A 26,810-nucleotide genomic window follows, 5' to 3' on the forward strand; every position below is an offset into this window, starting at 1 on the left:
AAACCAGGTGTCTATTCGAACATCATTTAAATATAGAGACCATACCACATGTATTCATATGACAACACATTGAACGCACCAATAAGTGTTGTACTGTTCCGGCCTTTGGTCGTGCCAGGATCTGCTGCAGCTGGTCATGTGTTCGAATCCCTAATTAGCAAGAATTATTATCCGTGGTCTGTAAGCACCATAAAAGTGCTCATAGGATTCGTCAAACGTCCAAAGTTGTAAACACAACTCATTTCTCCTTTTGCAGTATATATACTTTATTTGCTAAAATGATAAACCTGTCAAATTATTGATCAGCCAATATCAAACAACCAAATGTATGGTAACGTAGAACACATCTGGAATTAAATTAAATTTTGTTTTGGAAATCGATTTAGTTACCTAGTATCTTAAAATATCACAGAAATAGTCCAGGGAATACCTTTACTTTAAGAAACTGAAGAGATCTAGATTTGTCAAACTTTTGTAGACTTGCTTAAGAGTTATCGGGGATTGTCGTCCGTCATGTATGAGGGACTATCCACCACCTTCTCCGTGCCCACCTTATCCACCACCTTCTGCAAATTCGCCAACTGAATGACATTTTGTATGTTTAGCGTCTTCAGATTTTCATGCATTTCGAATCTCGTATGTCTCAATCGACAATCGATTCCTTTGTCAGAACATTCCCATTGGTGGCAACTCGATACTGATATAGATCATCCGTTCCTTTGTCACGCCATTCCTATTAGTGGCAGTACATGTGTAATTACCCTGGTCCGCCCGAGTGAAGTTGTCAAGTCTGTACGATGTCCAGTGTACCATACCTTGGCTTACTTCCTCGACTGGAGCCACGACACGTCCATTTCCGGTGTTGCGCATGACAACTGACTCAATTTCCCGCCCAACAGCATTACATTCGAAGGAACAGCTAGCGTTCTCACGGCACCTTGTGTGATATTCTGATCCAGAGATTTCATCAATGGTAAAGAAACCAATGAAATCCGATGGGAATATGTCTGGGTGACCCTCTTGGTGGATGTAGAATCCATCAGTGATGAAGATATTGAAGTAATCGGGTCTGGTATCTGTAAAATATTAGGGTTTTGTTTGATAAATTCTGATGGTAAACAGAAGTCGTTCATGTAATGTAATCAGTGGTTCGGAAAACGTTGTTACGTAACGCACGTGCAATGCGTGCTCGGGCTTGGCTACCGATTGTCACTTGTCGTATGAGAAATAAACGAAGTGGGAAGTTGGCAGGTTGTCTCTTGGTTATTGAAAGAACACTACAATTTTGGCGACGAGGATGGGATTCTACATGTGTGGTACCAAGAAGACCAATCTGTAAGTTGGTGACGAACATTCGCTCTGTGTTAATGGGACTGATAGCGCTTGTTGTAGTGTGCGCTGTGCTGTTAAAAATGGCGTCCTCGACATATGGTCGAATGGGGGAATTTTCAGTGTCTGAAAATGCAGACTGGGTTGAGTATATTGAAAGACTTAATCAGTATTTCGTCGCTAACGATGTTGAAGATGCCGGGAAGAGGAAAGCGATATTGCTTACCGTAGTAGGTAAGGAAACCTACTCCCTCATGAGGACTTTAGTCTCACCGGCAAAACCCGCTGACAAGTCATATACAGAATTGGTTGATGTCGTAAAAAGCCATGTGAATCCCAAACCATTAGTTATCGCTGAAAGATTCAAGTTTTATCAGCGAAAACAACGCTCTGGTGAATCAGTGAGTGCATTTATGGCTGAACTACGCAAACTGAGTGAACATTGCGATTTTGGTGGATTTCTTGATGATGCAATGAGAGACATGTTTGTGTGTGGACTCGCTTCAGCAGCTATGCAGCGTAGATTGCTTGCTGAGAAGGATTTGAACTTAAAGAAATCAATGGAAATATCTTTGAGTATGGAAGCTGCGAATAAGGAGACCAATGAGTTTAGTCATAAAGTAAATGTACTAGTGAAGTCTGATAAGAACCGGAAGTATTCAGATAAGCAAGTTGGATCGATGTCTCGGGATAACCGTGAATGTTGGCGCTGTGGAAAGAAAAACCACAACAGTGAAAATTGCTATTACAAGAAAAGCATATGTCATATCTGTCAGAAGCAAGGACACATTAGCAGGAGGTGCCATGAGAAACCACAGGAGAAGAAGGCCCATAAACCAGAAAAACTTAAGAAAAAATCATCCAAAGTCAGGTATATGGATTCAACAGTGGAACATGAGCTACCTGATGGCAGTGATGAGGATGCAGACTCTTATGAGGACACATTGAGTAATACTTTATTCACTGTAAAATCTATTGCAGGTGATAAGCCCATCTACATTCCTATGTGTGTTGAAGGGTCAAACATTTCATTGGAGTTGGATACTGGAGCTGGAGTAACTTTGATTTCGGAGGAGCAGTACAAGAGAGATTTTAGGCATATTCCGCTGAAAACCACCAACCTGCCTTACTTGGAGACTTATACTGCAGAAAAGTTACCTGTTTTGGGAAAAATACAGGTGGATGTTGACTATAATGAACAGTCTATCACTTTACCTGTATATGTGGTGACAGGAAGTGGACCGGCGCTCCTAGGCAGAAACTGGCTATCTCAGATGCAGCTTGACTGGTATTCCATTGGCAGAGTCAATACCGTGCGAGTTGACAATTCCCAGAAGGACTTGGAACAGTTGTTGTCAAAGTATTCAGCATTATTTGATGGCAGTTTGGGAACTGTGAAGGGTGTTACGCTTCATCTGTCTGTAAAACCCGGAGCAAAACCAAAGTTCTATAAACCAAGAACTGTGCAATATGCACTGCAGGATAAGGTAGCTGAGGAATTGGATAGACTAGAGAAGATTGGGGTCATTGAGAAAGTGGAATATTCTGAATGGGCTGCTCCCATTGTACCGATACTCAAACCTTCAGGCGCTGTGAGGATATGTGGGGATTATAAGCTGACAGTGAACAGAGACTTGGAGGTGTCTCAGTATCCTTTGCCTGTGCCAGAAGATTTGCTCAACCAACTGAATGGTGGGACGAAATTCACCAAATTAGATCTATCACAAGCCTATCAACAAGTGTTACTTGATGAGAAATCTAAGAAATATGTGACTGTGAACACCCATAAGGGCCTTTATCGTTATACACGATTACCCTTTGGGGTCGCTTCAGCCCCTGCTTTATTCCAAAATGTCATGGACCAGGTATTACAGGGTCTTCCAGCAACTGGCGATTTCATAGATGACCTGTATGTCACTGGTAAAGATGACAGTAAACACCTGAAGCACATTGATAATGTGTTTGAACGTTTGGATTCTTATGGCATCAAACTAAACAAGTCGAAGTGTACTTTCCTGCAACCATCTATGGAGTACCTTGGTTTCAGAGTGGACAGTCAAGGTATTCATCCGACGGAATCCAAGATTGTAGCAATCCGGAATGCACCGCGACCAACAAATCTGACAGAACTACAATCCTTTTTGGGGTGTGTGAACTATTACCAGAAGTTTATACCAGGTATGTCCACAGTGTGTGCACCATTAAATAAACTTCTGCAGAAAGGAACAAAGTTTCATTGGGACAGCTCGTGTGAGAAAGCCTTTCAGAAACTGTGTAAGCATTTGACTACATCTGATGTACTAGTGCATTATGACCCAAAACAGCCTCTGATCTTGGCGGCTGATGCATCTCAGCATGGTTTAGGTGCAGTCATTTCTCATGATACAAATTCTGGGGAACGACCTATAGCGTTTGCTTCACGAACTCTGACAGCCGCTGAGAAAAACTACTCTCAGATTGAGAAAGAGGCTTTGGCTATCATTTTTGGAATCCAGAAATTCCATAAGTACTTGTATGGGAGACATTTCACCCTGTTTACGGACCACAAGCCACTAACAAGTATTATTGGACCTAAAACAGGAATTCCTGTACTTGCTGCATCAAGACTGCAGAGGTGGGCCATCCAGCTATCAGCTTACACTTACGAGATCAAGTATAAATCCACGAAACAAAATGCTAATGCAGATTGCCTTTCCAGATTACCATTAGCAGATACCGATGGTCAGAAATCCACTTCACACACATTTTGGACACGAGAAGCTACTTCAGTGCATATTGCTCAGCTAGATAATCTGCCTGTTACATCCAGAGACATATCAGCTGCAAATGTACGAGACAAAGTGCTATCTCGAGTGAAACATTTCACTGTTTGTGGTTGGCCTTCAGTAGGAGATATTTCTCCTGAATTCCTTCCGTATTATAGAAGGAAGGACGAGTTGACATGTGAAGAGGGCTGCTTACTTTGGGGAGTGAGAGTAGTAGTACCCACTCAGTACCGAGTTGAGATTTTGGATAATCTTCATGACTCTCATCCGGGGATTGTTCGCATGAAATCTCGAGCAAGGGTTCATGTGTGGTGGCCAAATTTGGATACGGACATAGAGCAGCTAGTTAGAAACTGTGCATCTTGTCAAAGTGTACAACCGGTCCCACCTACAACCAGACAGAATCCCTGGATCTGGCCTTCCCGTCCTTATCAACGGATTCACGTTGACTTTGCTGGCCCCTTTATGGGTGAGAACTTTCTTATTGTGGTGGATGCTATGTCCAAATGGCCTGAAGTAGTTCAGATGAAATCAACAACAACAATAAGTACCATAAATGTTTTGAGAAAGCTCTTTTCTTCTTATGTCCTTCCCGATCAGCTAATCTCTGACAATGGACCTCAGTTTACCTCTCACGAGTTCAAGACATTTCTGAAGAAAAATGGAGTAAAACATATTCTGTCCTCGACGTACCACCCAAGCTCTAATGGTGAGGCAGAACGATTCGTCAGAACGTTTAAGACTACTATGAAATCCATGAGGGCATCTACGTCTACTCTTCAACAGCGACTGTGCAGTCCTACCGAACCACACCTCACAGTACAACGAAAACGACCCCTGCAGAACTCGACTCGACTTGCTGAGACCAGATCTTGCTTCTTCAGTTCAAAGAAAAGTGTCTCCGAAAGTGGATGCTGGGAGGCATTTCGAAGTTGGCGACCCAGTCCTGGTGAGGGACTACAGGGGACGTACCGAACAATGGCTCCAGGGGGTTGTACTTAAAGCATTAGGTCCTGTGACTTACAAGGTTCAGGTAGAGAACTTTGAGTGGAAGCGCCATGTTGATCAGCTGATAACTATGCCAGGTACGCCTGATCTATCAGTAACATCCACTACTGAGGACATAACAATCCCTGATAGGTCTGAAAGTGCGCAAATGTCTGGGGTAGAGAAGATTCCAGTTGAAAGTACCAAGGGGTCATTTCCTGGGGAAATCGGGGTGGAGAGTGTTCCACCTGGGACAAGGCCCCCAGAGGCTGAAATTGTACCTGTCACAGAAACAGCGAACCGAAGATATCCTGTTAGGGAGAGGAAGAAACCAGATAGACTGTCTTATTGAACTGTTAGTGTCACATTAACACTGCTGGCATCTTAAATACCTGAGTCACAGACCTTGTAACAATCCTGTCATAGTGACCTCGTATAGTGTATTCGTGTGTTGACACTGGATTGAGGTATTGACCTACTGACCGCATTTTAGGTCAGTGTGACATTTGTGTTTCAACGATAAACATTGATTTGGATACTTTGCTTATGAAACGGCAGTAAGATCGTACTATTATTTCAGGTTATGTTATGTTTGTATATTTTTCAGGGGGAAAAGTGTAAAATATTAGGGTTTTGTTTGATAAATTCTGATGGTAAACAGAAGTCGTTCATGTAATGTAATCAGTGGTTCGGAAAACGTTGTTACGTAACGCACGTGCAATGCGTGCTCGGGCTTGGCTACCGATTGTCACTTGTCGTATGAGAAATAAACGAAGTGGGAAGTTGGCAGGTTGTCTCTTGGTTATTGAAAGAACACTACAGTATCAAAATAAACAACTTCATGAATAAAGACTATACCTTCCTGCGACGTCAGATTCACTGTAGCGGAGACTTCGGTGAAGCCCTTTCCTTGAGTTGTATTGACAAATGGAACAAAATGACGACCAATAGGGTTGTAATTGGATGCCATTTCTAGCACTGGCGTCATACGGTTGTTATCAATACCTAAGAAGACCCAGTTTATATCCCGTTCTACATTAATGTTATAATCGTCCCCATAGGCGAACTGTGCTACGATGTCCAGAGGCTCGCCGGGAGTGTAAGAAAAATCTTGACCCAAGGGAAATCGAATCTCATTTCCTTGTACTGTTTGGTTTCCTGTCACCCCCTCGAATAGAACCATGAAGCTCGTCATTGCATCGTTGGTGTACAGATCCGCGCTCGCTCTTGGAATCTCAATATTGGACGTTAGCACCGACCATCCCACTCCACCACTGAACTGTTCTGTTATATCGTAGACATCAGCGTCTACAACAAACACAATATAGCATGCCGAATGTATCGTTCACCAGTAGGGGCTTCCGGGGCATAACACGTCACACATGTATGTTGCAAATCCTTGTGTAATGACCCGACAAATGAGGATCGTGTGGCTTCTAGGTGTTACCAGTTAAGTGTTACAAGATAGTGTGTCATCGAACGCAATGGAATGTGTCGTTGCTCAAGGAGATAAGCATTCAATGTAGGGCCAGGTTACCTGTATTTTTAACTATCTTTTTTGAAGTGATCGAGTATGGTTTAACACCACTTATAGCTATAATCCAGTAATATCACGGGGAATGCCAGAAATGGACTTCATACATTGTGCCGATGTGGGGAATCGAACCCAGGTCTTCCCCATGACGAGCGAACGCTTTAACCACCCACAAGGCTACTCCACCACCCGCCTATTTTGGAACCGAACGCGCAGTAATTCTGCATTCATATTTGTATGTGTCATTACTCCCAACATTTGGACAAAGTGTATGGCCAGTTGTTGGTGTCTTCTGCCGTGATGTGGCTGGAATATTGCCGATAACCACGTAAACTCTTTGTCACTCACTCACTCACTCACTCACTCACTCACTCACTCACTCACTCACTCACTCACTCACTCACTCACTCACTCACTCACTCACTCACTCACTCACTCACTCACTCAATAACAGCATTGTCAATCTATGAGGGGGTCCCAGGAATGTTTCTAGCTTTAAATATCTAGGTTGGTGTCATGGTGAGTGAGTATGGTTTTACGCCGCTTTAAGCAATATTCCAGCAATATCACTGTTGTTGTTATGCTAACGCGTAACCTATATTAGTATGGTCCTGGGACTGTTGAATCTTCTTTCACAAATTGGCGTGCTTTAGTCCAGTGACTTGCTGACAAATGGCTTGGACTGAGGGAGCCTACGAAGTAGCATTGAAACAGATCCAGTGTTTACCCTAAAGTTCATTCACCACAGAATAATGACGAACGGTTGCAAACCATCGAGGATGCCCCATCATAAGACGGTGGATGCCCCATCATAGGACCGAGGATGCCCCATCATAAGACGGTGGATGCCCCATCATAGGACCGAGGATGCCTCATCATAAGACGGTGGATGCCCCATCATAAGACCGAGGATGACCCATCATAAGACGGTGGATGCCCCATCATAAGACCGAGGATGACCCATCAGAAGACGGTGGATGCCCCATCATAGGACCGAGGATGCCCCATCATATGCCATAATATGTTGGCTGAAGGAATTCCGGTTTGGCAGAGGTAGTTTGGAAGAATATCCCAGCTCTTGTCGGAACCAGACATGATGGCAACCCATGCCAGAAGAGTTCTAGGTTAGGCTGGAGACAGGCGATGATACCTGGACCCATCACTATCATCCGAAATCAAACAAGAATCAACAACTCGGGTCTCCCAAAACCAGATTCAGTTGGGGGACAGTAAATGCACAACAGACACGATAAATTACCACGGGAAACAACTATGAATGGTGAATACTATGCCAACTATTCAAACAAAATGCAAATTTGAAAATGACACTTCCTTGGTTAGAAATTTAAGGAGGACCAAGAATCGGGTGCTCCTGGGGGCTGGTTGACAGACCAGGGCCCCGTTCCACAAAACGATCTTAGTGCTACGTTGATCGTAAGCCTATGATTAAGTATGGGAGTTTGGGGAACGGGGCACAGGATTTGAGATCTACAAACAGGGACAGGAACCAGTGTATTAAGCAGCAAGGGGGCTAATGTTAAGGCTCACGACAATATTTCAGCTCTGTGTATGCTAGGCTTAAAACCTGTTGATATCCCCTCGAATACTAACGCTACAGCTGCAGATCTGAGTACAATGATATCAACCAACCGCACAATACAACTGAATATAACATGTTTCCTGTAAGTACCATCATTATCAAGCAGCAAACCATACCTATTTCCGTTAGTCTTTACATTGCAGGTAGTGTGAAGTGCATGAGTGATCATGATATACTTCACGGCGGCCTATACATAATCAAGGCAAACGGGAGCCTATTCTGTCCTGGAATAACGACACTGAAATCTTAAACCCTCAAATCATTTAACCGAACGCTTTTTTTACATAACATTAACATTTCTCAGAATGTCATTTTTGGAATTTTGGAAGAAATAGGCATTCATGCTTGTAATAAATTCTGCGTGTGAATAGTTAATTTTACTTCGTACGTAACTCAGGCGCCATCGTACCCTTTGATGTGGAATTGTACATTAGGGTACACCTGTTGTATTGGGAACAGAACTGATATAATTATGAATACTCGTTAATGTAAAGCCCCATTCCCCCCGACTCCCCGACTCCCCACTCCCTCTCGACAGAAGTACTTCTGAGTGTAATCTTACCTAATACACTTCCAATCAAGCCTGCATTATGCGCGACCTCCCAGAGAACGTTTGCTTGGATGGAGTTCCTGTATTGGACGGAGTACTTGAATGATCCCTCCTCCTGTTCAGTTGAGATACTGAGCACCCTCAGCCGGCCCGGGTCGGTGGGATATCCCTGAAAACACAGGTACCATAGTATGTGTTCCAGGGGATGAGAGAGTTTGTGTTAACGCCACGCTCAGCTCTTCTCCAAAAATTTAAAGCGAAAAACATATAGCAACGTATAACAGACAGCTAAAACAAAGAACTGTAATAACGGGAAGTTGAAACACAAAGAACCGTTATAACAGACAGTTGAAACATATGGAACTGTTATAACAGACAGTTGAAACATATAGAACTGTTATAACAGATAGTTGAAACATAGAAAACTGTTAAAACAGATAGTTGAAACATATAGAACTGTTATAACAGATAGTTGAAACAAATAGAACTGTTATAACAGATAGTTGAAACATATAGAACTGTTATAACAGATAGTTGAAACTTATAGAACCATTTAAACAGATAGTTGAAACATATAGAACTGTTATAACACATAGTTGAAACATATAGAACCATTAAAACAGATAGTTGAAACATATAGAACTGTTATAACAGATAGTTGAAACTTATAGAACCATTAAAACAGATAGTTGAAACATATAGAACTGTTATAACAGATAGTTGAAACATATAGAACTGTTATAACATAGTTGAAACATATAGAACTGTTATAACAGATAGTTGAAACATATAGAACCATTAAAACCGATAGCTGAAACATATAGCAACGCTGTAACAGATAGTTGAAACATACAGCATTTATTAACACGTGAAGATCCGGACTCGAATTGGTCTTCAGCAAACCATGCTTGTCGTAAGAGGTGACAATCCGAATAGGGTGGTCAGACTCGTTGACGTGGTTGCTGCATGTCATCTTATCCCTATTGCAAAGAGCGATGTTCAAGAAGTCAGTAGAAGGAATGTGTGGTTCATACTAGATTACTTACAGACCACCGTCATATAGCTGGAATATTGTTGAGTGTGGCTTTAAACAAACAAGCAATCAAACCTGTTGAGGGTGTTTTGTCATGTGACATCGCTATTTCAGAACAGATAATATCTGTAGATGGTAATAACTGGATATTTTATTAAGGCTTCACTCAGTTGATATACGTCCCTCGGTATTTTGTCAAGGGAGTCCCTGTATGCCTCTCACGGATGTTCCATTGGCGAAAGGTTAAAATGTTTTCCCATAGACTTCTATGGAAACCTTACACTTTTTTTCCAAAAATAACTGGGCATTATTAAATTACTTGTGCAAGTGCGCAGCCTGGCCTTAAAGCAGCAATAAAAAAATATTTGTCCAATTTAGCCAGTTCTTTTGGGGACTAAACACACCACCACCAACTTCTGCACCAAATGTCTCCTACTTGGTCACATTCAGCAGAAGTCATTAAGTTGAACATTCAATCTACAAAAACTGCTGGTCGAACGACTGATTCTGAAGAATGTTGCTTTATATTTCATTCATTCAACTTCAGTTGTCAGAAAAGAATATCAAATAGACTAAAGATCATTTTCTTTCAAATTTCATATATTCAACTTCAGTTGTCAAAACAGCCGATATTACAAAGGATAAAAAACATTGATGCTAATGTTCAACTGCAGTTTTCAGAAAAACAGACTTTTGCGAATTGACTTTCCGCTGATTTGATTAAAACATGTTTATTCATAAAAAGTGAACGGAATTTGGCAATTGTATGTGTGCGTGTGTGCGTGCGTGCGTGCGTGCGTGGCTGCTTATACTAGTCTGGACTAATTTTACAGTGCTCTCCGGGCAGACGCTCTACCACTATACCACGGAGGCGGTCTTCACAATTTCGATATATATATAACACTGTTGAAGAGACATAAATAAGAAGAATATCTGTCATATAGCACGGAACCATGTTATGACAATTTCTGAAGAAAAGACAAAGTTTACGTTTCTTTCTACGCTCAACTAAGGGTTCCCAGCCGATTTAGTAACATAATGAAGGGGGGGGGTGGGGGGGGGGGGGGGGGGGGGGGGGATATTAAGGTAGACCAGTTACAATGCGTTCAGCTTCAAATTGTAATTGTTCTAATTTTTCAATTTGTCCTTCCGCATCCAGTCCACACCTCACATGCGTATTCAAAGTGTGGGCGTGTTAACAGTTATATGTTAGTATAGCTGTGCAGATGATACTTCAGTGAAATCCCGATAAGGAGAATGGGTAGGAACCTGAGAAAAATCTCTACTTATCATATTTTCTACTTAACCAAAAATGACTCACATGCATTTATTTAATCATCTACCACACGTTTTGTCTGCATAGTTACACAGACGTACATTGATTTGAGACACAAATAATAACTAAAATAAGTCATATGATTTATAATCTGTATTACGGATATAAATATAATCCTTAATATACATTAAATAATAATAAACCTACAAGAAAATATTTTTTCTTGTATGTTTATGACCTGGTTACGCTAACAAAAGCTCATTAGCGAGATGAACGAAATTATCCTGAACAGGGCAGTTTGTGTCGGGTTGGTACAGTACGAGCAGTGGTCTGGTAATTACTCAGGTGAGTAGGGACGGCGTTGTCATTAGTGCGTTTACAACCACACTGACTGCTATTCTGCTTGTCAAGTTAAATTTACAATGTAACATGTCTCTGGGAAACAAGGAAATGTATCTAGATAACAGGTTTTTTTCTACTAAAATAGAGGATATTTCATGTGTCGAATGAAATATCATGGTTCTCTCATTTGGTGACGGGGAAAGGATATATTTTCACGTGTGATGCAGCCACGAGTGAAAATATTTAGTTTCCGCCGTCACGAGATTTATTATATATAAGTTTCCCCCGTCACGTGATTTCTTACATATTTTTTGTGTAGTTGTGTAGTTGACCTCCAATGAGTGAAGATCTTCAGAAACCCATTCTTTCGGTAACCAAGAGGCGACCTACGGGTACGGGTGGTCAGACTCGCTGACTTGATTGATGCATGTCATCGTATTCCGATTGCGTGGATCGATGCATGGTGTCAATCACTGGATTGATTCAGACCGCCGTCATATAGCTGGAATATTGATAAGTACGGCGTAAAACAACAAACAAACAAAAACAAAATCTTTGCGAGAAATTAGATAGAACAGATTAAGCCTTCGGGATTTTAAGTTGTCAGCCAAAACGTTCGCCCATTTGACACTGTGTAAGAAGGCTTTTGTAAGAAAATCAGTTGAATGCATGAAAAGTCGCAATAGAGCTGGTACTGACATTAAGTGGCTGACAGAGATGAAACACTATACCTACTTTACAGAGGGCTGTGGTGAGTACGGCGCACACTAGGTGGACGATCATTGTGACTACCATGTCGCGTCTCCAGTGGTGTCCGCAATGCCCTTTTGACAGTAGGTTATATACCGCTGATCGGAGCTTGTGTGATTGCTTCCGGCCATTATGATTATATCCTTCATTACAAATAATAGTAATAATGAGATATGTTTAACAAATGCCTTGTAACTCTTTGTAAAGTACAGATTCTCGTACATTTTTGGGTTGAGTCACGTCCGGGGGAGGCACCTAATCGCCAGCACATAAAGTCAGCGATCTAACCCACTCAGCCACCGAGTCTTCCACAAAAATGAAAGTCTGAAAACTGGTAGTCTAGATCACGCACTTTGTGTACCACTCTGACAAGTGTAAACTGGCACGGTTCCCATGGCCGAAAGCTATAAACACACAATGCCATTTAGAAAGTGGTCAAATGTAACAAATGTCATATTTGGGATGACACTTTCTTTGTAAGTACAGATTCTCGGACTTTTTTGGGTTGAGTCCTGACCCGCTCTCATATGTTTAGATCCTAAAAACAAACATAAACACGCCATTGTCCCATACATTTGGCATGTTTAGGTCTTAACATGTTAAGGGTTGTGTTTAACAGCTACACCGTTTAGAGTCTAAACGTGTACACACACACACACACCCACCCCCACCCCCACCCCCACCCCCACCCCCACCCCCCATTATTATCAATGTGCCCTTAAACACTTGGTACTTTTACATATTAAAGTACCATTTTCAAGCTGTTAAGAAAGTCAGATGTCAGTAGTTAAATTATTTATATTCACTTACATGCCTTTTCTGCATTAAGTCGTTACTACACGCCAGGAAACAAGTTTCCATATAAACCAGCCAATTCTGGAAACCCTAGCCAGTATTCATTTTCTGGCGAAACATTTGTTTTTATTTACAAAGCGACACACTCTTGAAATACAGAAACTGAAATCGATGTAATGAAAAAAAGCGATTTGATTCCTCAGTTTCTTCGCATCATATATGACTCAGTATTTACAACCATCTGCAGTCCCCTTCCGCCAGCGGTTCAACGATGACCTGTGGTAATTTAGACATTTATTATTAAAATGCAATCAATGTCATAGGTACATAGATGTGGCATGCACGACTTTAAAGTTTGAAATTCGTAATCTATTTTTACTTTCGTGGATGGATCCGCTGAATGTCAGTGGATGAAATGGCCGGATATAACGTCGAGTTGTAAGTCCTTAATCACATAGAAGGTTACCCTGGGAACCGTAATGATGGCGCCGCTCTCTGCTGTCACTGTGCTGCTGGTATCAACGCTATGTTCAGTAAGTAAACCTTCGCTTCAGGAATATATTAGCTTAAAAGAAACAAATAACTACATTTAAATTGTAAAGAAGCCTCAGTGAGATGGCGTATTCAAACATGATTCTAGACTTGCTTCGTTTGGAGATAATGGCATTACAGGGGTGGGCTGGAAAAAATTTAATATGGTTCGGGGACTGTGCGTCAGACTATCACGATGTACTAGTATACACATTGGAATGATTATCACTCTAGCCTAATAAATGTGTAAGAATCTACATCGAAACGTTGCTATATGCAATAAATCATAAGTTGTTATCCATAAAGTTGAACGTTTTATTATGACTTATTAAAATAAGATATTTCACTCCGTCAACGTATCTCATTGGAGTAAATGATCTGATTTTAATGAGTAAAAATATTCATCAGGTTCTTGGGGTGTTAAACAATAGAGTGTGGGTACTCCAAATTATTGTCCGATAATTTAGACAACGTGTTCTCAATGCATGCCATGATGTGTCTCTTCAATGAAGGTTTTTGGATCAAAACGAATGCAAAGGTAAATAAGTAACATATTGAACTTTACACTGTAAAATGTAAACACACACAAGACATGTTTAGATTTAAACATGTTTAGGAATGTGTTTAAATCCTACATTTAGTGTGTTGTATCTAAACACGTTTAGGGTCTAAACCCATAAAATAGGCTATCGTCTTACAGCCTAAACACCACCTGAACAGACCCACCCAATAATCTAAACATGTTTAGAAGTGAAACGTTTTTAAACGTTAAGAAATTAGACTGTAAAATGTAAACACACACAAAACATGTTTAGGAATGTGTTTAAATCCTAAACGGAATACACATTTAGTGTGTTGTATCTAAACACGTTTAGGATCTGAACCCATAAAATAGGCTATCGTCTTACAGCCTAAACACCACCTGAACAGACCCACCCAATAATCTAAACATGTTTAGAAGTGAAACGTTTTTAAACGTTAACATGTTAAGAAATTAAACTGTAAAATGTAAACACACACAAAACATGTTTAGGAATGTGTTTAAATCCTAAACGGAATACACATTTAGTGTGTTGTATCTAAACACGTTTAGGATCTAAACCCATAAAATAGGCTATCGTCTTACAGCCTAAACATCACCTGAACAGACCCACCCAATAATCTAAACATGTTTAGAAGTGAAACGTTTTTAAACGTTAGCATGTTAAGAATTTTAAAATGTTTACGACAAAACGAATATCATTATGTGGTAACCTAATAATTAAAACATGTTAAGAATTTAAACACACTTAATATAGTGCATTTCATTTGTCATTAAGTCAAAGATGGATAAGGCGTATAGTGCATATGGACATAAGATGTGCAAATCAGATTCGCATGCATACGTCATACATATACCATGAGCACCAGGACTAATAACGAAGTTGATACAATGAAAAACATAAAACATAAGTTAATAGTGAACAGGAAAATTTATATTTGTGACGACAGCAGTAGGACAGGGCATGAGTACCTTTTTTCTTGAACACCTGGTGTCATCACTGACTCTAAGCGATTCATTCAAATTATACATTTCAGAGCTATTTAGCTTTTTGCGTCCAATGAAATCTGTTTCGGCGGATAATCGAGACTGATTATTATCTGGTGTTGATGTTTTTATACATTTTACATTTCCCGAATGGATGAGGTGGACAAATTTATCTATTAAATACATTTATGTCATGCCTCTATTATTTGCTTCTTTATAACGGGGTTAATTATATCTCTGGTAAAATTTCTCTTGGGCCTCAGCTTATAAGCACAAATCGGGGCGGTCGGGTAGCCTAGTGGTTAAAGTGTTCGCTCGTCACGCCGAAGACCCGGGTTCGATTCCCGACATGGGTACAATGTGTGAAACCCATTTCTGGTGTCCCCAGCCGTGATATTGCTGGAATATTGCTAAAAGCGGCGTAAAACCATACTCACTCACTCACTATCGATTAGCGTGTGAGGGTTCCATGTGAACAATTGATAGCTTATTTGTTTATCGATATGTTGCAACATTAACAAAACGTTTGAACCCATGTATCCACGATGTACGAACACGCCACGAACTGTCAACAAAGCTTCCTCAACACTTAACCGGTATATAGCAGTTTGAGAACACGTTTTTGGCGAAGTTCCTCTACATCAGCGTTTCTATATACACAAACTTTACAGTCTAACTTTGTACTTATAGTTGAGACTCGTGATGATCCGCGTGACAATACGTCTTCAACAAGCCATGCTTGTGGTAAGAGCTGACTAATGGGATCGGGTGGTCAGGCTCGTTGACTTGGTTGATGCGTGTCATCGTATCCCAATTGCCTAGATCGCCATGCATGATGTCAATCACTGGATTGTCTGGCCCAGACTCGATTATTTACAGAATATTCCTGAGTGCGGCGGTTAATCAACAAATAAATAAACTCAAAGAAAATTGATTGCGATGGGTGGATCCATGTCTTAGAATTTCAGCTAATATCTATTTAACATCGTCGGAAATTGAACTATTAATAAGTTTGATTATGTCGGTGAGTGTGTCAGGTGTCAGTGAATTGTGTTCACCATTTAAATGTTATGGTGCTGTTAACATGGGAAATATGGACACAGTTATACCAATATTTCATCATGATAGATGCACCTGGGGCTTTAATCAGTTTAGATGATGGATACATGTCTTAACGTCATAAGTTGGCATAAAGGGGCTCTCACACTTTGCCGAGTTGCGTATGGACCCGAGCTGACTCCGGGGTCACTGACTCGTATGGAGCTCGTAGCGAGGTCGTATTATCTCGGGGTAACTCGGATACCTCGTACTGATCTTCGAGAGTTTTGGAACTGCTCAAAACAGTCGGACCGCCAGCCAACACCTTACAAACTCGTAACAAACTCGGAATACACTCGTCCTACTCGTAGTACCCTCGTGGCGACCTCGTGATGCTCGTACAGAACTCGTATGAGGATCGTCTGCAAAATTTATTGCCGAGTTGACCGAGTCTAAGACGAGCTATACTAGTTGCCACCTCGTACCAAACTCGTACCAAAGTCGTAAGGTCGTAATGAGATCGTTGTGCTCGTATGTAACTCTTAATAGACTCCTATTAGACAACTATTGGACTCCTATGGGGCTCGTAACACACTCGTAGCGTACTTGTGTGATACTCGTATATATGTAGTCTCTTCCCGAGTCCTAACCGAGTTAGGCCCGGAAGAGTTCGGCAACCACCTTGGCAAAGTGTGAGAGCTGCTTGACCCTCCCTGACCAGCACAATAAGAGATAATGGCCCTGAACTATGTCCGAATCGCGTTATACATTTGATCCATAGCTTGTTTAAGATTTTGGAACGTTTTCGGTCTGTAATATGCCTTTATTTCACAAGTTATATCATTTCTAACCACATACATATGGTATACAATAGTAATACAATATTTATAAAAAATTCCTGTAATTTTCCCACATTAACAGTCCTAACTGTTTCTAGAGAGTTTCTTGTCTACCCAAGGATATTGTGGAAGTTAATTTTAGAGAAGGTTCGTAACTCAACAGACAACTATATGATCCTGAAATAGAGTCATACAGCTTATTTTACGTGTATACGTTTTCAAAATATACATACAGATTTGCATAAATTAAAAGCATAAAAATTATAAAGTTAGAAGTTAAATCATTAAGGTAAAACCTTATCGTCTAGCGAAGTTTGCGCTCTTACGTCACACAATAAAAGCACTAATTGTACTGGTTTAAGAAAGAGACTCGACCGGACACACGATCCAGGATCCCCGGTCACACTCTTGGTCGACGCCTACCAGTCACCGTAGAATAAAAGGCCCTATCCACATTGAGACTTGATACTTATGTATGGCGATCTACCCTTGGGTCAGTTATGTGGTGACTGTAACTACACCTTTAAGTAACAGTCTGTGTCATCCACCCGGAAGTAACAATTATACGCCGGTGATTCACACATTGGTAACAATAGCTACCAACATCATCTGGATTTCCCCCAAAGCGACGTTCTATGAAGATTCTTACACCGTTATCAAGCTGGAGTGATACATCGAGTTCGTGTCCTTATTTACTCACTAACTTCTTGAATGCCAATCAAACAGTTAAGACATGGCTATTCCAGTGAAACATACACTACACTTTCATTCTTAAATTTTATTGTATGGGCTTGGAGGTTATTGTCGAATTAATAATAGGCGTATGAATTATACATTTTAGACATCGAAGGGTGATCTAAATTGATTGGTTAAATTTTCTAAATTTTGTTAATGAGCGACAATCACTTCCAACCGCATCATTGCCCTGAAAGCGTGCGCAAGAAGAGTCCGTTTTAAAAACGCATTTTAGTCAGGGTAGAATGGAAATTGACCTATTCAGTTTTTAAATTTTGAGGTGGTTCATCTTTGAGTAACTACCGCTAAATGTTACATACTGGTTTTGAACCTTTCGAACACCTCGAAATTTAAAACAGAATAGGTATACAGTAAACAACGTTTATAACGAACACGCTTATAACGAACTGACGGATATAACGAACCTACTTTTTCGTCCAGACCATTTGCTGTCGTTATGCTGTTTATAACGAACTACGGTTATAACGAACTAAAATTAGTGGTCCCTTTGAGTTCGTTATAACCGTAGTTTACTGTATGTGCTAAATAACATGATACCTGTATATTCCTTCAATAAGGCCTCCAATATCTGTTGACCTTATCTTCCCGAAAACCGTCCTTGAAGCCGTAATCACTTTAATGTTAAACAAATCATATCTTTTCGCAGGGTGTTCCAACCGCTCCTACCAGACTGAAAGCGTTAAGTATCTCAGCTGTGGAAGAGGGCGGATTTGTCAAATACTCAATCCTCTACGAGAGTCCCACTCAGGCGGAAGCTGCATGGAAATATGGAGATTTGATATGTAAGTGAGGTGCGGTCACATCCATGATATAAACATTAGATATTTCCGCAGTATCAATATGCATGTATTATAACACTACAGGTGTGCTAAACCGTGAAGACCCGGGTTAGAACTCCCCCACGTTTGTCGTAAGAGGCGACTAACGGGATCGGATGGTCAATTACGTAAGTCTATGCCCATGATGTCAATCACTGGATTGTCTGGTCCAGATTCCATTATTTACAGACCGCCGTCATATAGCTGGAATATTGCTGAGTGCGGCGTTAAACAACAAATAATCAAACAAGTATGCTGTATGTATATACATGTACTTTTCGAAAACATTTCTTCACTTCCATATTTCGACTCAATACAAGTTGGAATTTACTTAAGTAATTCATATTGAATAAAGTACAACATGTTATATTCCAGTATGTTGTACCAATGCATATAATGTATTTCCAATCCAAAACCGAACATCCTCGAACTGGTTTTAGTATTTAGCCCTCTCATTCATTCACAAAGTCAATAAAGTCATTAAGTTATTTTCCTGACACAGCCAATTTGTGATTCACGTACGTGACCCCAAAACGCTCCAAAGTGATATCTAACGGCCTGACACGTTCATCCGGTTAGCAGCGAACAGTGCTGATAATATGTTAACATGATGCTTCCATGGGGGCGCAAAAAGTACTTACATAGAACTTCAGAAAATTCAAACTATTTTGGGGCCCCGTTAGACCCAGTCGTCTAAGGCGCCGCAATTCGCTGAGCAGAGTTGCGCACTTTCGGTACGTCAGAAACCGATGAATGCGGGTTCGAAGCCCGGTTATGTTTATGGGTTTGTTAGCATCATATCCGTGCTCGTTGGTTTCACCAAAATGAATAACCTCTGAGACCTGCATCACTTCGGGCTTTCCTTCCACATTAAGCTGACACGCCGCGACTGGAACACTGTTCAAAGTGGTGTCACACTCAAGTCACTCACTTACTCACTCCCTTCATAACCTATCCACGCATGCGCAGTAACTGATATAGTATATGTCTCCACATTGATTTAATATCACCCAATAAACTCGATCAAGGCGGCGTTCAATCCAACTAACACGCTCATTCTAAATAACTTTGGGTCAGGTTATACAGGAAAAACAATTATAATGATTGTCCTGAAAAAATGTTTTTTTTTATGAAGAGAGAGACAGAATTATAACTGTAGCAGTTGCAAGGAAAATATTGTTTTTAACCAACCAGCCCAGAACATTGATGGGTCAGTCCCTTACTCTGCAAGATTTAACGTCTTGATTTCCAGATGACTCAGCCACGGATACGTTCAGTAAGGGTCAAGGACAGTCGGAGCTGGTTGTCAGGAACCCAGTGTATTTTCCGATCGTGTCTCTGAAACTGAGAGGTTCCATGACGGAATATTTCTTCGTGTTTAATGAAATAAATGGGGACCTGGCCGTGTCAAAACCTTCCATTCGATTTTCACCCGATCCCATTTCCTACACCCCGGGTGAGCCATTCGACATGTCCGTTGAGATCGAGATAGAGGACGCGGACCTGTACAGAAGGCCAGACATTGGGTGGTTTTTCGTTGGAATCAATGGCACTTCTACCAACCCCCCTGTCCAAGTAATAACCCCATATGACTCACTTGGTGGAAGGTTAGGGAGGACGTTCCGTCATTCCAGAGATGCCACCAAAACCGTTGCGTCATCTCGTCTCACCCTGTCGTCAGAAGAAGGGCTGGTGTTTGTGTATGGTATGTTTCAAAGCGGGGGTTATCTGCCCACCGTTGGCTTGACAGATGTCGCCTACGTCAAGCAGAGAGGTCACGTGGGACCGTTCCCCGCTGATTTTGTCGGAGTCTACTCGCTCTCAGATGTATTTGGGGCAGCGAAAGATTGTCATCAATATTCCTGCAGTATCGACTGTAACGGCGTGGGGACAGACATCGTGAATGTTGAACTGCGCAAGGGAAGACACGGACCTTCTCTGGAACCTGTTCTGTCCACAAGTAGCGAGTACGTACAGTGGAGAGAGTTCCAGATAGCTCCGGTAACTCGGGCAGATCAGGGAACTTACTTTTGTACCGCTACAGGCCGGAACGGGAAGACGGCGGAGAGGCAGATCAATGTGAACGTTTCCAGGAAATAATCACAACCATCTATCTCATTAATACTGCTTAACATGTTGGTCTTGTCAAAATTAGAACGTTCGTTGAACACTTGAAACTTTTGAAATAAACTTCTTTCAAGTCCTTCCGGAAGATGGTTTGTTCTGACACACATGTTATAGTTTAGATTATAGTTTAGTTTATATAGATGAACGCACGGTTGACCCCGTCGTATAAGTCGCCGCAATTTTCAATGCAGAGGTGCGTCCTTCAGTTGTGCCCGAAGCCGCTGATTGTGGGTTCGAATCTCATATTCGCCCTGATTGTGATTTTTGGTTTATCAGCACCATGTCCACACCATACTGGTGCGTGGGTTTAGTAAACGTCTTAGACCTGCATCGCTTTCTTCTCATATTTAGCTGGCGCGCAGAGACAATGAATTGTGGTTTCGAATCTTAAATTGCCCTGATTATCATTCTTGGTTTGTCCACACCATACTGGTGCGTGGGTTTAGTAAACGTCTTAGACCTGCATCGCTTTCCTCTCATATTTAGCTGGCGCGCGGAGACAATTAATTGTGGTTTCGAATCTTAAATTGCCCTGATTATCATTCTTGGTTTGACCACACCATGCTCGTGTGTGGGTTTGCTAAACGTCTATGACCTATATCCTTTCCTTTCATGTTTAGCTGACACACAGCAACAGAAAAGAAATACTCTTCAATCGAGCATAAACACACTAACAACAAAGACTCTATGGGACAAACTATTCTGAAGCAACCTGCATATGTTGTGGATCCTCCTTTTCAGTTAAAAAAAATGGACGTCTTGAAGCGTCGATTGAAAAAAACCACTCCGCCTCCAAAAATCATCACAGCCACTCCTCAACCCCCAACCACTTTCGGTACGTCAGAAACCGATGATTGCGGGTTCGAAGCCCGGTTATGTTTGTGGGTTTTTTAGCATCATATCCGTGCTCGTTGATTTCACCAAAATGAATAACCTCTGAGACCTGCATCACTTCGGGCTTTCCTTCCACATTAAGCTGACACGCCACGACTGTTGAACACTGTTCAAATTGGTGTCACACTCAAGTCACTCACTTACTCACTCCCTTCATAACCTATCCACGCATGCGCAGTAACTGATATAGTATATGTCTCCACATTGATTTAATATCACCCAATAAACTCGATCAAGGCGGCGTTCAATCCAACTAACACCCTCATTCTAAATAACTTTGGGTCAGGTTATACAGGAAAAACAATTATTCAATGATTGTCCTGACAAAATGTTTTTTTTATGAAGAGAGAGACAGAATTATAACTGTAGCAGTTGCAAGGAAAATATTGTTTTTAACCAGAGCATTGATTGGTCATTCCCTTACTCTGCAAGATTTAACTCTTGATTTCCAGATGACTCAGCCACGGATACGTTCAGTAAGGGTCAAGGACAGTCGGAGCTGGTTGTCAGGAACCCAGTGTATGGTCTGTTCGTGTCTCTGAAACTGAGAGGTTCCATGACGGAATATTACTACGTGTTTAATGAAATAGATGGGGACCTGGCCGTGTCAGAACCTTCCATTCGATTTTCACCCGATCCCATTTCCTACACCCCGGGTGAGCCATTCGACATGTCCGTGGAGATCGAGATAGAGGACGCGGACCTGTACAGAAGGCCAGACATTGGGTGGTTTTTCGTTGGAATCAATGGCACTTCTACCAACCCACCTGTCCAAGTAATTACCCCATATGACTCACTTGGTGGAAGGTTAGGGAGGACGTTCCGTCATTCCAGAGATGCCACCAAAACCGTTGCGTCATCTCGTCTCACCCTGTCGTCAGAAGAAGGGCTGGTGTTTGTGTATGGTATGTTTCAAAGCGGGGGTTATCTGCCCACCGTTGGCTTGACAGATGTCGCCTACGTCAAGCAGAGAGGTCACGTGGGACCGTTCCCCGCTGATTTTGTCGGAGTCTACTCGCTCTCAGATGTATTTGGGGCAGCGAAAGATTGTCATCAATATTCCTGCAGTATCGAATGTAACGGCGTGGGGACAGACATCGTGAATGTTGAACTGCGCAAGGGAAGACACGGACCTTCTCTGGAACCTGTTCTGTCCACAAGTAGCGAGTACGTACAGTGGAGAGAGTTCCAGATAGCTCCGGTAACTCGGGCAGATCAGGGAACTTACTTTTGTACCGCTACAGGCCGGAACGGGAAGACGGCGGAGAGGCAGATCAATGTGAACGTTTCCAGGAAATAATCACAACCATCTATCTCATTAATACTGCTTAACATGTTGGTCTTGTCAAAATTAGAACGTTCGTTGAACACTTGAAACTTTTGAAATAAACTTCTTTCAAGTCCTTCCGGAAGATGGTTTGTTCTGACACACATATTAAAGTTTAGATTATAGTTTAGTTTATATAGATGAACGCACGGTTGACCCCGTCGTATAAGTCGCCGCAATTTTCAATGCAGAGGTGCGTCCTTCAGTTGTGCCCGAAGCCGCTGATTGTGGGTTCGAATCTCATATTCGCCCTGATTGTGATTTTTGGTTTATGAGCACCATGTCCACACCATACTGGTGCGTGGGTTTAGTAAACGTCTTAGACCTGTATCGCTTTCCTCTCATATTTAGCTGGCGCGTAGAGACAATGAATTGTGGTTTCGAATCTTAAATTGCCCTGATTATCATTCTTGGTTTGTCCACACCATACTGGTGCGTGGGTTTAGTAAACGTCTTAGACCTGCATCGCTTTCCTCTCATATTAAGCTGGCGCGCGGAGACAATTAATTGTGGTTTCGAATCTTAAATTGCCCTGATTATCATTCTTGGTTTGACCACACCATGCTCGTGTGCGGGTTTGCTAAACGTCTATGACCTATATCCTTTCCTTTCATGTTTAGCTGACACACAGCAACAGAAAAGAAATACTGTTCAATCGAGCATAAACACACTAACAACAAAGACTCTACGGGACAAACTATTCTGAAGCAACCTGCATATGTTGTGGATCCTCCTTTTCAGTTATAAAAATGGACGTCTTGAAGCGTCGATTGAAAAAAAACACTCCGCCTCCAAAAATCATCACAGCCACTCCTCAACCCCTAACCCCGATCCCCAAACACAACACACACCAAACCGCTCCCAACCCAAACACCCCAACCCCAACCCCAACCCCAACCCCAACCTTCAGCCCCAATCCTGAACCCCTCAACAATATTAAATGGTCGGCAGCTCACTTACCAATGTTTACCAGTTGCTCCGATAACATAACTATCATTTCAATTCAACTGCTCGGGAAAAAGAAAGCATACGCTTGAAAATTAGATTTGACCAAAATATTACGAACCTTACTTGGCTGAAAACAGTCGGCGAAACCCTGCAAACTTGAGGTCCAAAACACAGCTATGATACGGATGAAATACAGCACGATCATATAACCATTTCCTGTTTGTTTAGCCACAATATAAAATGTAGCTCATTATTATTATTCAGACCAATCCTTTTACATGTATTAACGTTACACGAGTGAGTAAGTAGGTGAGGTTTCACACCACCTTCAGCAGTATGTCATTAATGTCATCTATTTAGCACACAGGAAGAACAGAACAGAACACAAACCTTGAGCGTAACGAGTGAACGCTCTGTCAACTAGACCACCTCTCTATCCCTTAAGGGGGGGGGGGGGGGGGGGGGGGGGGGGGTCGGGTAGCCTGGTGGTTAAAGCGTTCGCTCGTCACACCGAAGACCCGGGTTCGATTCCTGACATGGGTACAATGTGTGAAGCCCATTTCTGGTGTCCCCCGCCGTGATATTGCTGGAATATTGCTAAAAGCGGCGTAAAACCATACTCACTCACTCTATCCCTTAAACAGATAACAACTGTATGACATATGTATAAGTACATATACTGGTCACTTTCCTGTCAAATCTGTGTCTCAGTTTATCCTGAAAGTGTTTTAGCTTTTCTATGAACCCTGTTATCTTTTATTCTTTGAATGAGTCAGGTTTAAGGCCTCTTTGAACAGAGTCACTTATTGCAGTCGGCTTTGCGTGGGAGGAACAAGTGCAGCAGGCGAAATCCACCAGACTGTATATGGGGGCTGACAAGTGTCACGGAGCTGTGCTCCAATGATCAAGGGTTTCATAAAAGAAGAATAAACTAAAACCACACGTTATGGACCCGGTGCGTCGGGCGAATTTGGGATTCGAACCCATGTCAAGCAGGTGTTGGTATCGCCAAGTGTGCCAACAGTACACAGTAAGGGTAACCGTGTCCCGCGGGGGGGTGGCGGGAAAACGTCCCTTCTTTCATGTGTGTTGCTCGAGTCAACACCTGGTTTTGTTTTTATTGAGAGCGCTCCATCACGCGTAGTTTGTGTTTAAACAGCACTGTATTTTATTAGGTTTTCAACTAAATCAAAGCACATCTGTTGTAGTTATCAGGGTTATTGCACATAATAACGTAGGTAGTTATGTTACGGGCCCAGATGCCATATACTGATATACGGTCTCTGACTGAACGTATTGTGGGGAAAAGGACTCTCTCTCTCACCGCCGCTGTCCGTCGTCTGCTTGGGGTGTGACAACGATCTGAGAGTTGGGGAGCAAGTGAATGAGTGAGTCAATATTACAGCAATATCACAGATGGAGGGCAACAGAAATTAGCATCACACATTACACCCATGAGGGGAACGAACCGGCCTTCGGCTTGAGAAGCGAACGCTTTAACCACAAGGCTACCTCGCCTCCCTTTGTGAAGGCTAAAAAAGCGTCCCTGGGGCCTTACTCGTGCACACAAGGAGATATGCCAGACTTTAACTCAAGTTCGATTCACGCTTTTAGCAAAACTTTTACGCATAATATTTATGCTTATAAACCTATTCATTGGGATCGCTATTACGTAAGAGATTTCTTTCTATAGGCATTAAAACCTATTGTGAGGTTTTACTTTCCAGTCGGGTTAAATCTCATAAACAGGGACGTTGTAATGTCCCTGGGATTTTATATAATATCCCAGGGATTTTATATAATGTCCTGGGTATTTTATTAATATAACTTCCGTTCAGATTGTTACATGTAATGAAATGTAAAATCAATTGACAAATGTTTTCTTCCCGAGGATCGAATTCGCAACCTTCATATCTGTAGCCCAGTGAGTGTACCACGAGGCTACAGAGGTGTTGATAAGCCTCACTGGTTTTTCCCTCTCCCCAGGGCATGCTCTGTCTACCAAAACCTCGTGAGCGTGTTTTCTCCAATACATAATATAACCTGTCCTTGGTAGGTTTCCGGACAACCCACGCAGGAGGTGGTTCCGTGAACAAATTAACCTCCAAAATAGAGATGACCCCTGATGATTAGTGGGGTCAAGGTCGTATTTGCAGAATGTGTGTGCGCCTTCTCCCTAAAGCTGGTACCAATCATGTTGTTAAATGATAAAAATAATATCATAAGTTTATATTTGTTCAAGGTATCTGTCATGTATAACCTTTTAAGTCACTTTTGACATTCAGTGAAAGTGACAACCTTGATTAACCAATTGTCGGCAAATGTCAATGAAAACGTTTTTATAGGGTACCGGTGAAGCCATGGCTAAGGTCTTGGTAATAGCTAGAGTTTATCTACGGATATGATAATTAATTTCATCCAAATCCTGTGGAGTCCATATATACACCTGAGAAATTATAAGCACCGATTTCTATGTGTACTTCCAAATAGAACAGGCTATATTTCTAAATGGTAACAATGGGCTCCAGATAATGATTTGAGCCACTGAATTTCAATCACATTTGGAGTGGGTAGTTTTCTTTCGGGAATTAAAAATATTTTTACTTTCTTGGGTCCTGTATACGGGGTATCTTAATGCTAATGAGTAATAAGATAATAATACTTCAATTTATGATGCGCCTTATATCCAATCACAAAGTGGTTGTTGGTGGCGCTGATTATATACTGACGTCCAAAGAAACGTTACCACTTTGACAACGGAATTCCGTATAGAGAAAAAAGACAAGATGTACCACAAACAACCGGAAACGCAGCCCAAACGCAGTTAAATTTATACTGAAAGTGACACCCGAGTGTGCATGCTATGTGCTTTTTTAATCCGGGAAAAGTGAAAAATCACGTGCCGAAAAGGTTGACGAAAATACACGTGCAACAACGCTAAACAAAGGATACAGTAGTCATGTCATACCTTCACAATGATAAAAAACACACCACAAGAATAACAACCCGAACAATACGAGCGTGCAATCGGTATGGTACAGAA

General features: G+C 41.7%; 2 protein-coding genes across 3 annotated transcripts; one reads left to right on the plus strand and one right to left on the minus strand.

The window, feature by feature from the left end:
- Window positions 1-257: 257 nt before the first annotated feature.
- On the minus strand, window positions 258-12,231 carry LOC124121200. Its single transcript, XM_048396929.1, has 4 exons — window positions 12,152-12,231; window positions 8,778-8,934; window positions 5,907-6,389; window positions 258-1,076 (listed from the first exon to the last, which is right to left on the minus strand). Exons 1-4 carry the CDS (start codon window positions 12,209-12,211, stop codon window positions 667-669), a joined length of 1,110 nt encoding a protein of 369 aa, XP_048252886.1. The 5' UTR covers window positions 12,212-12,231; the 3' UTR covers window positions 258-666.
- Window positions 12,232-13,337: 1,106 nt separating this feature from the next.
- On the plus strand, window positions 13,338-22,899 carry LOC124121217. Of its 2 annotated transcripts, none has more exons than XM_046484210.2 (3): window positions 13,338-13,494; window positions 18,300-18,435; window positions 21,945-22,899. In XM_046484210.2, the coding sequence occupies exons 1-3, from the start codon at window positions 13,441-13,443 to the stop codon at window positions 22,790-22,792; spliced, it is 1,038 nt and encodes a 345-aa protein (XP_046340166.2). In that variant the 5' UTR covers window positions 13,338-13,440; the 3' UTR covers window positions 22,793-22,899. The 2 variants fall into 2 exon arrangements, with proteins under 2 accessions (XP_046340166.2, XP_046340165.2); XM_046484209.2 differs by lacking the exon at window positions 21,945-22,899 and adding an exon at window positions 19,724-20,678.
- Window positions 22,900-26,810: the final 3,911 nt, after the last annotated feature.

This window comes from Haliotis rufescens, unplaced genomic scaffold (assembly GCF_023055435.1).
Source record: "Haliotis rufescens isolate VD_foot unplaced genomic scaffold, xgHalRufe1.0.p SCAF_16, whole genome shotgun sequence".
Lineage (NCBI taxonomy): Eukaryota > Metazoa > Mollusca > Gastropoda > Lepetellida > Haliotidae > Haliotis > Haliotis rufescens.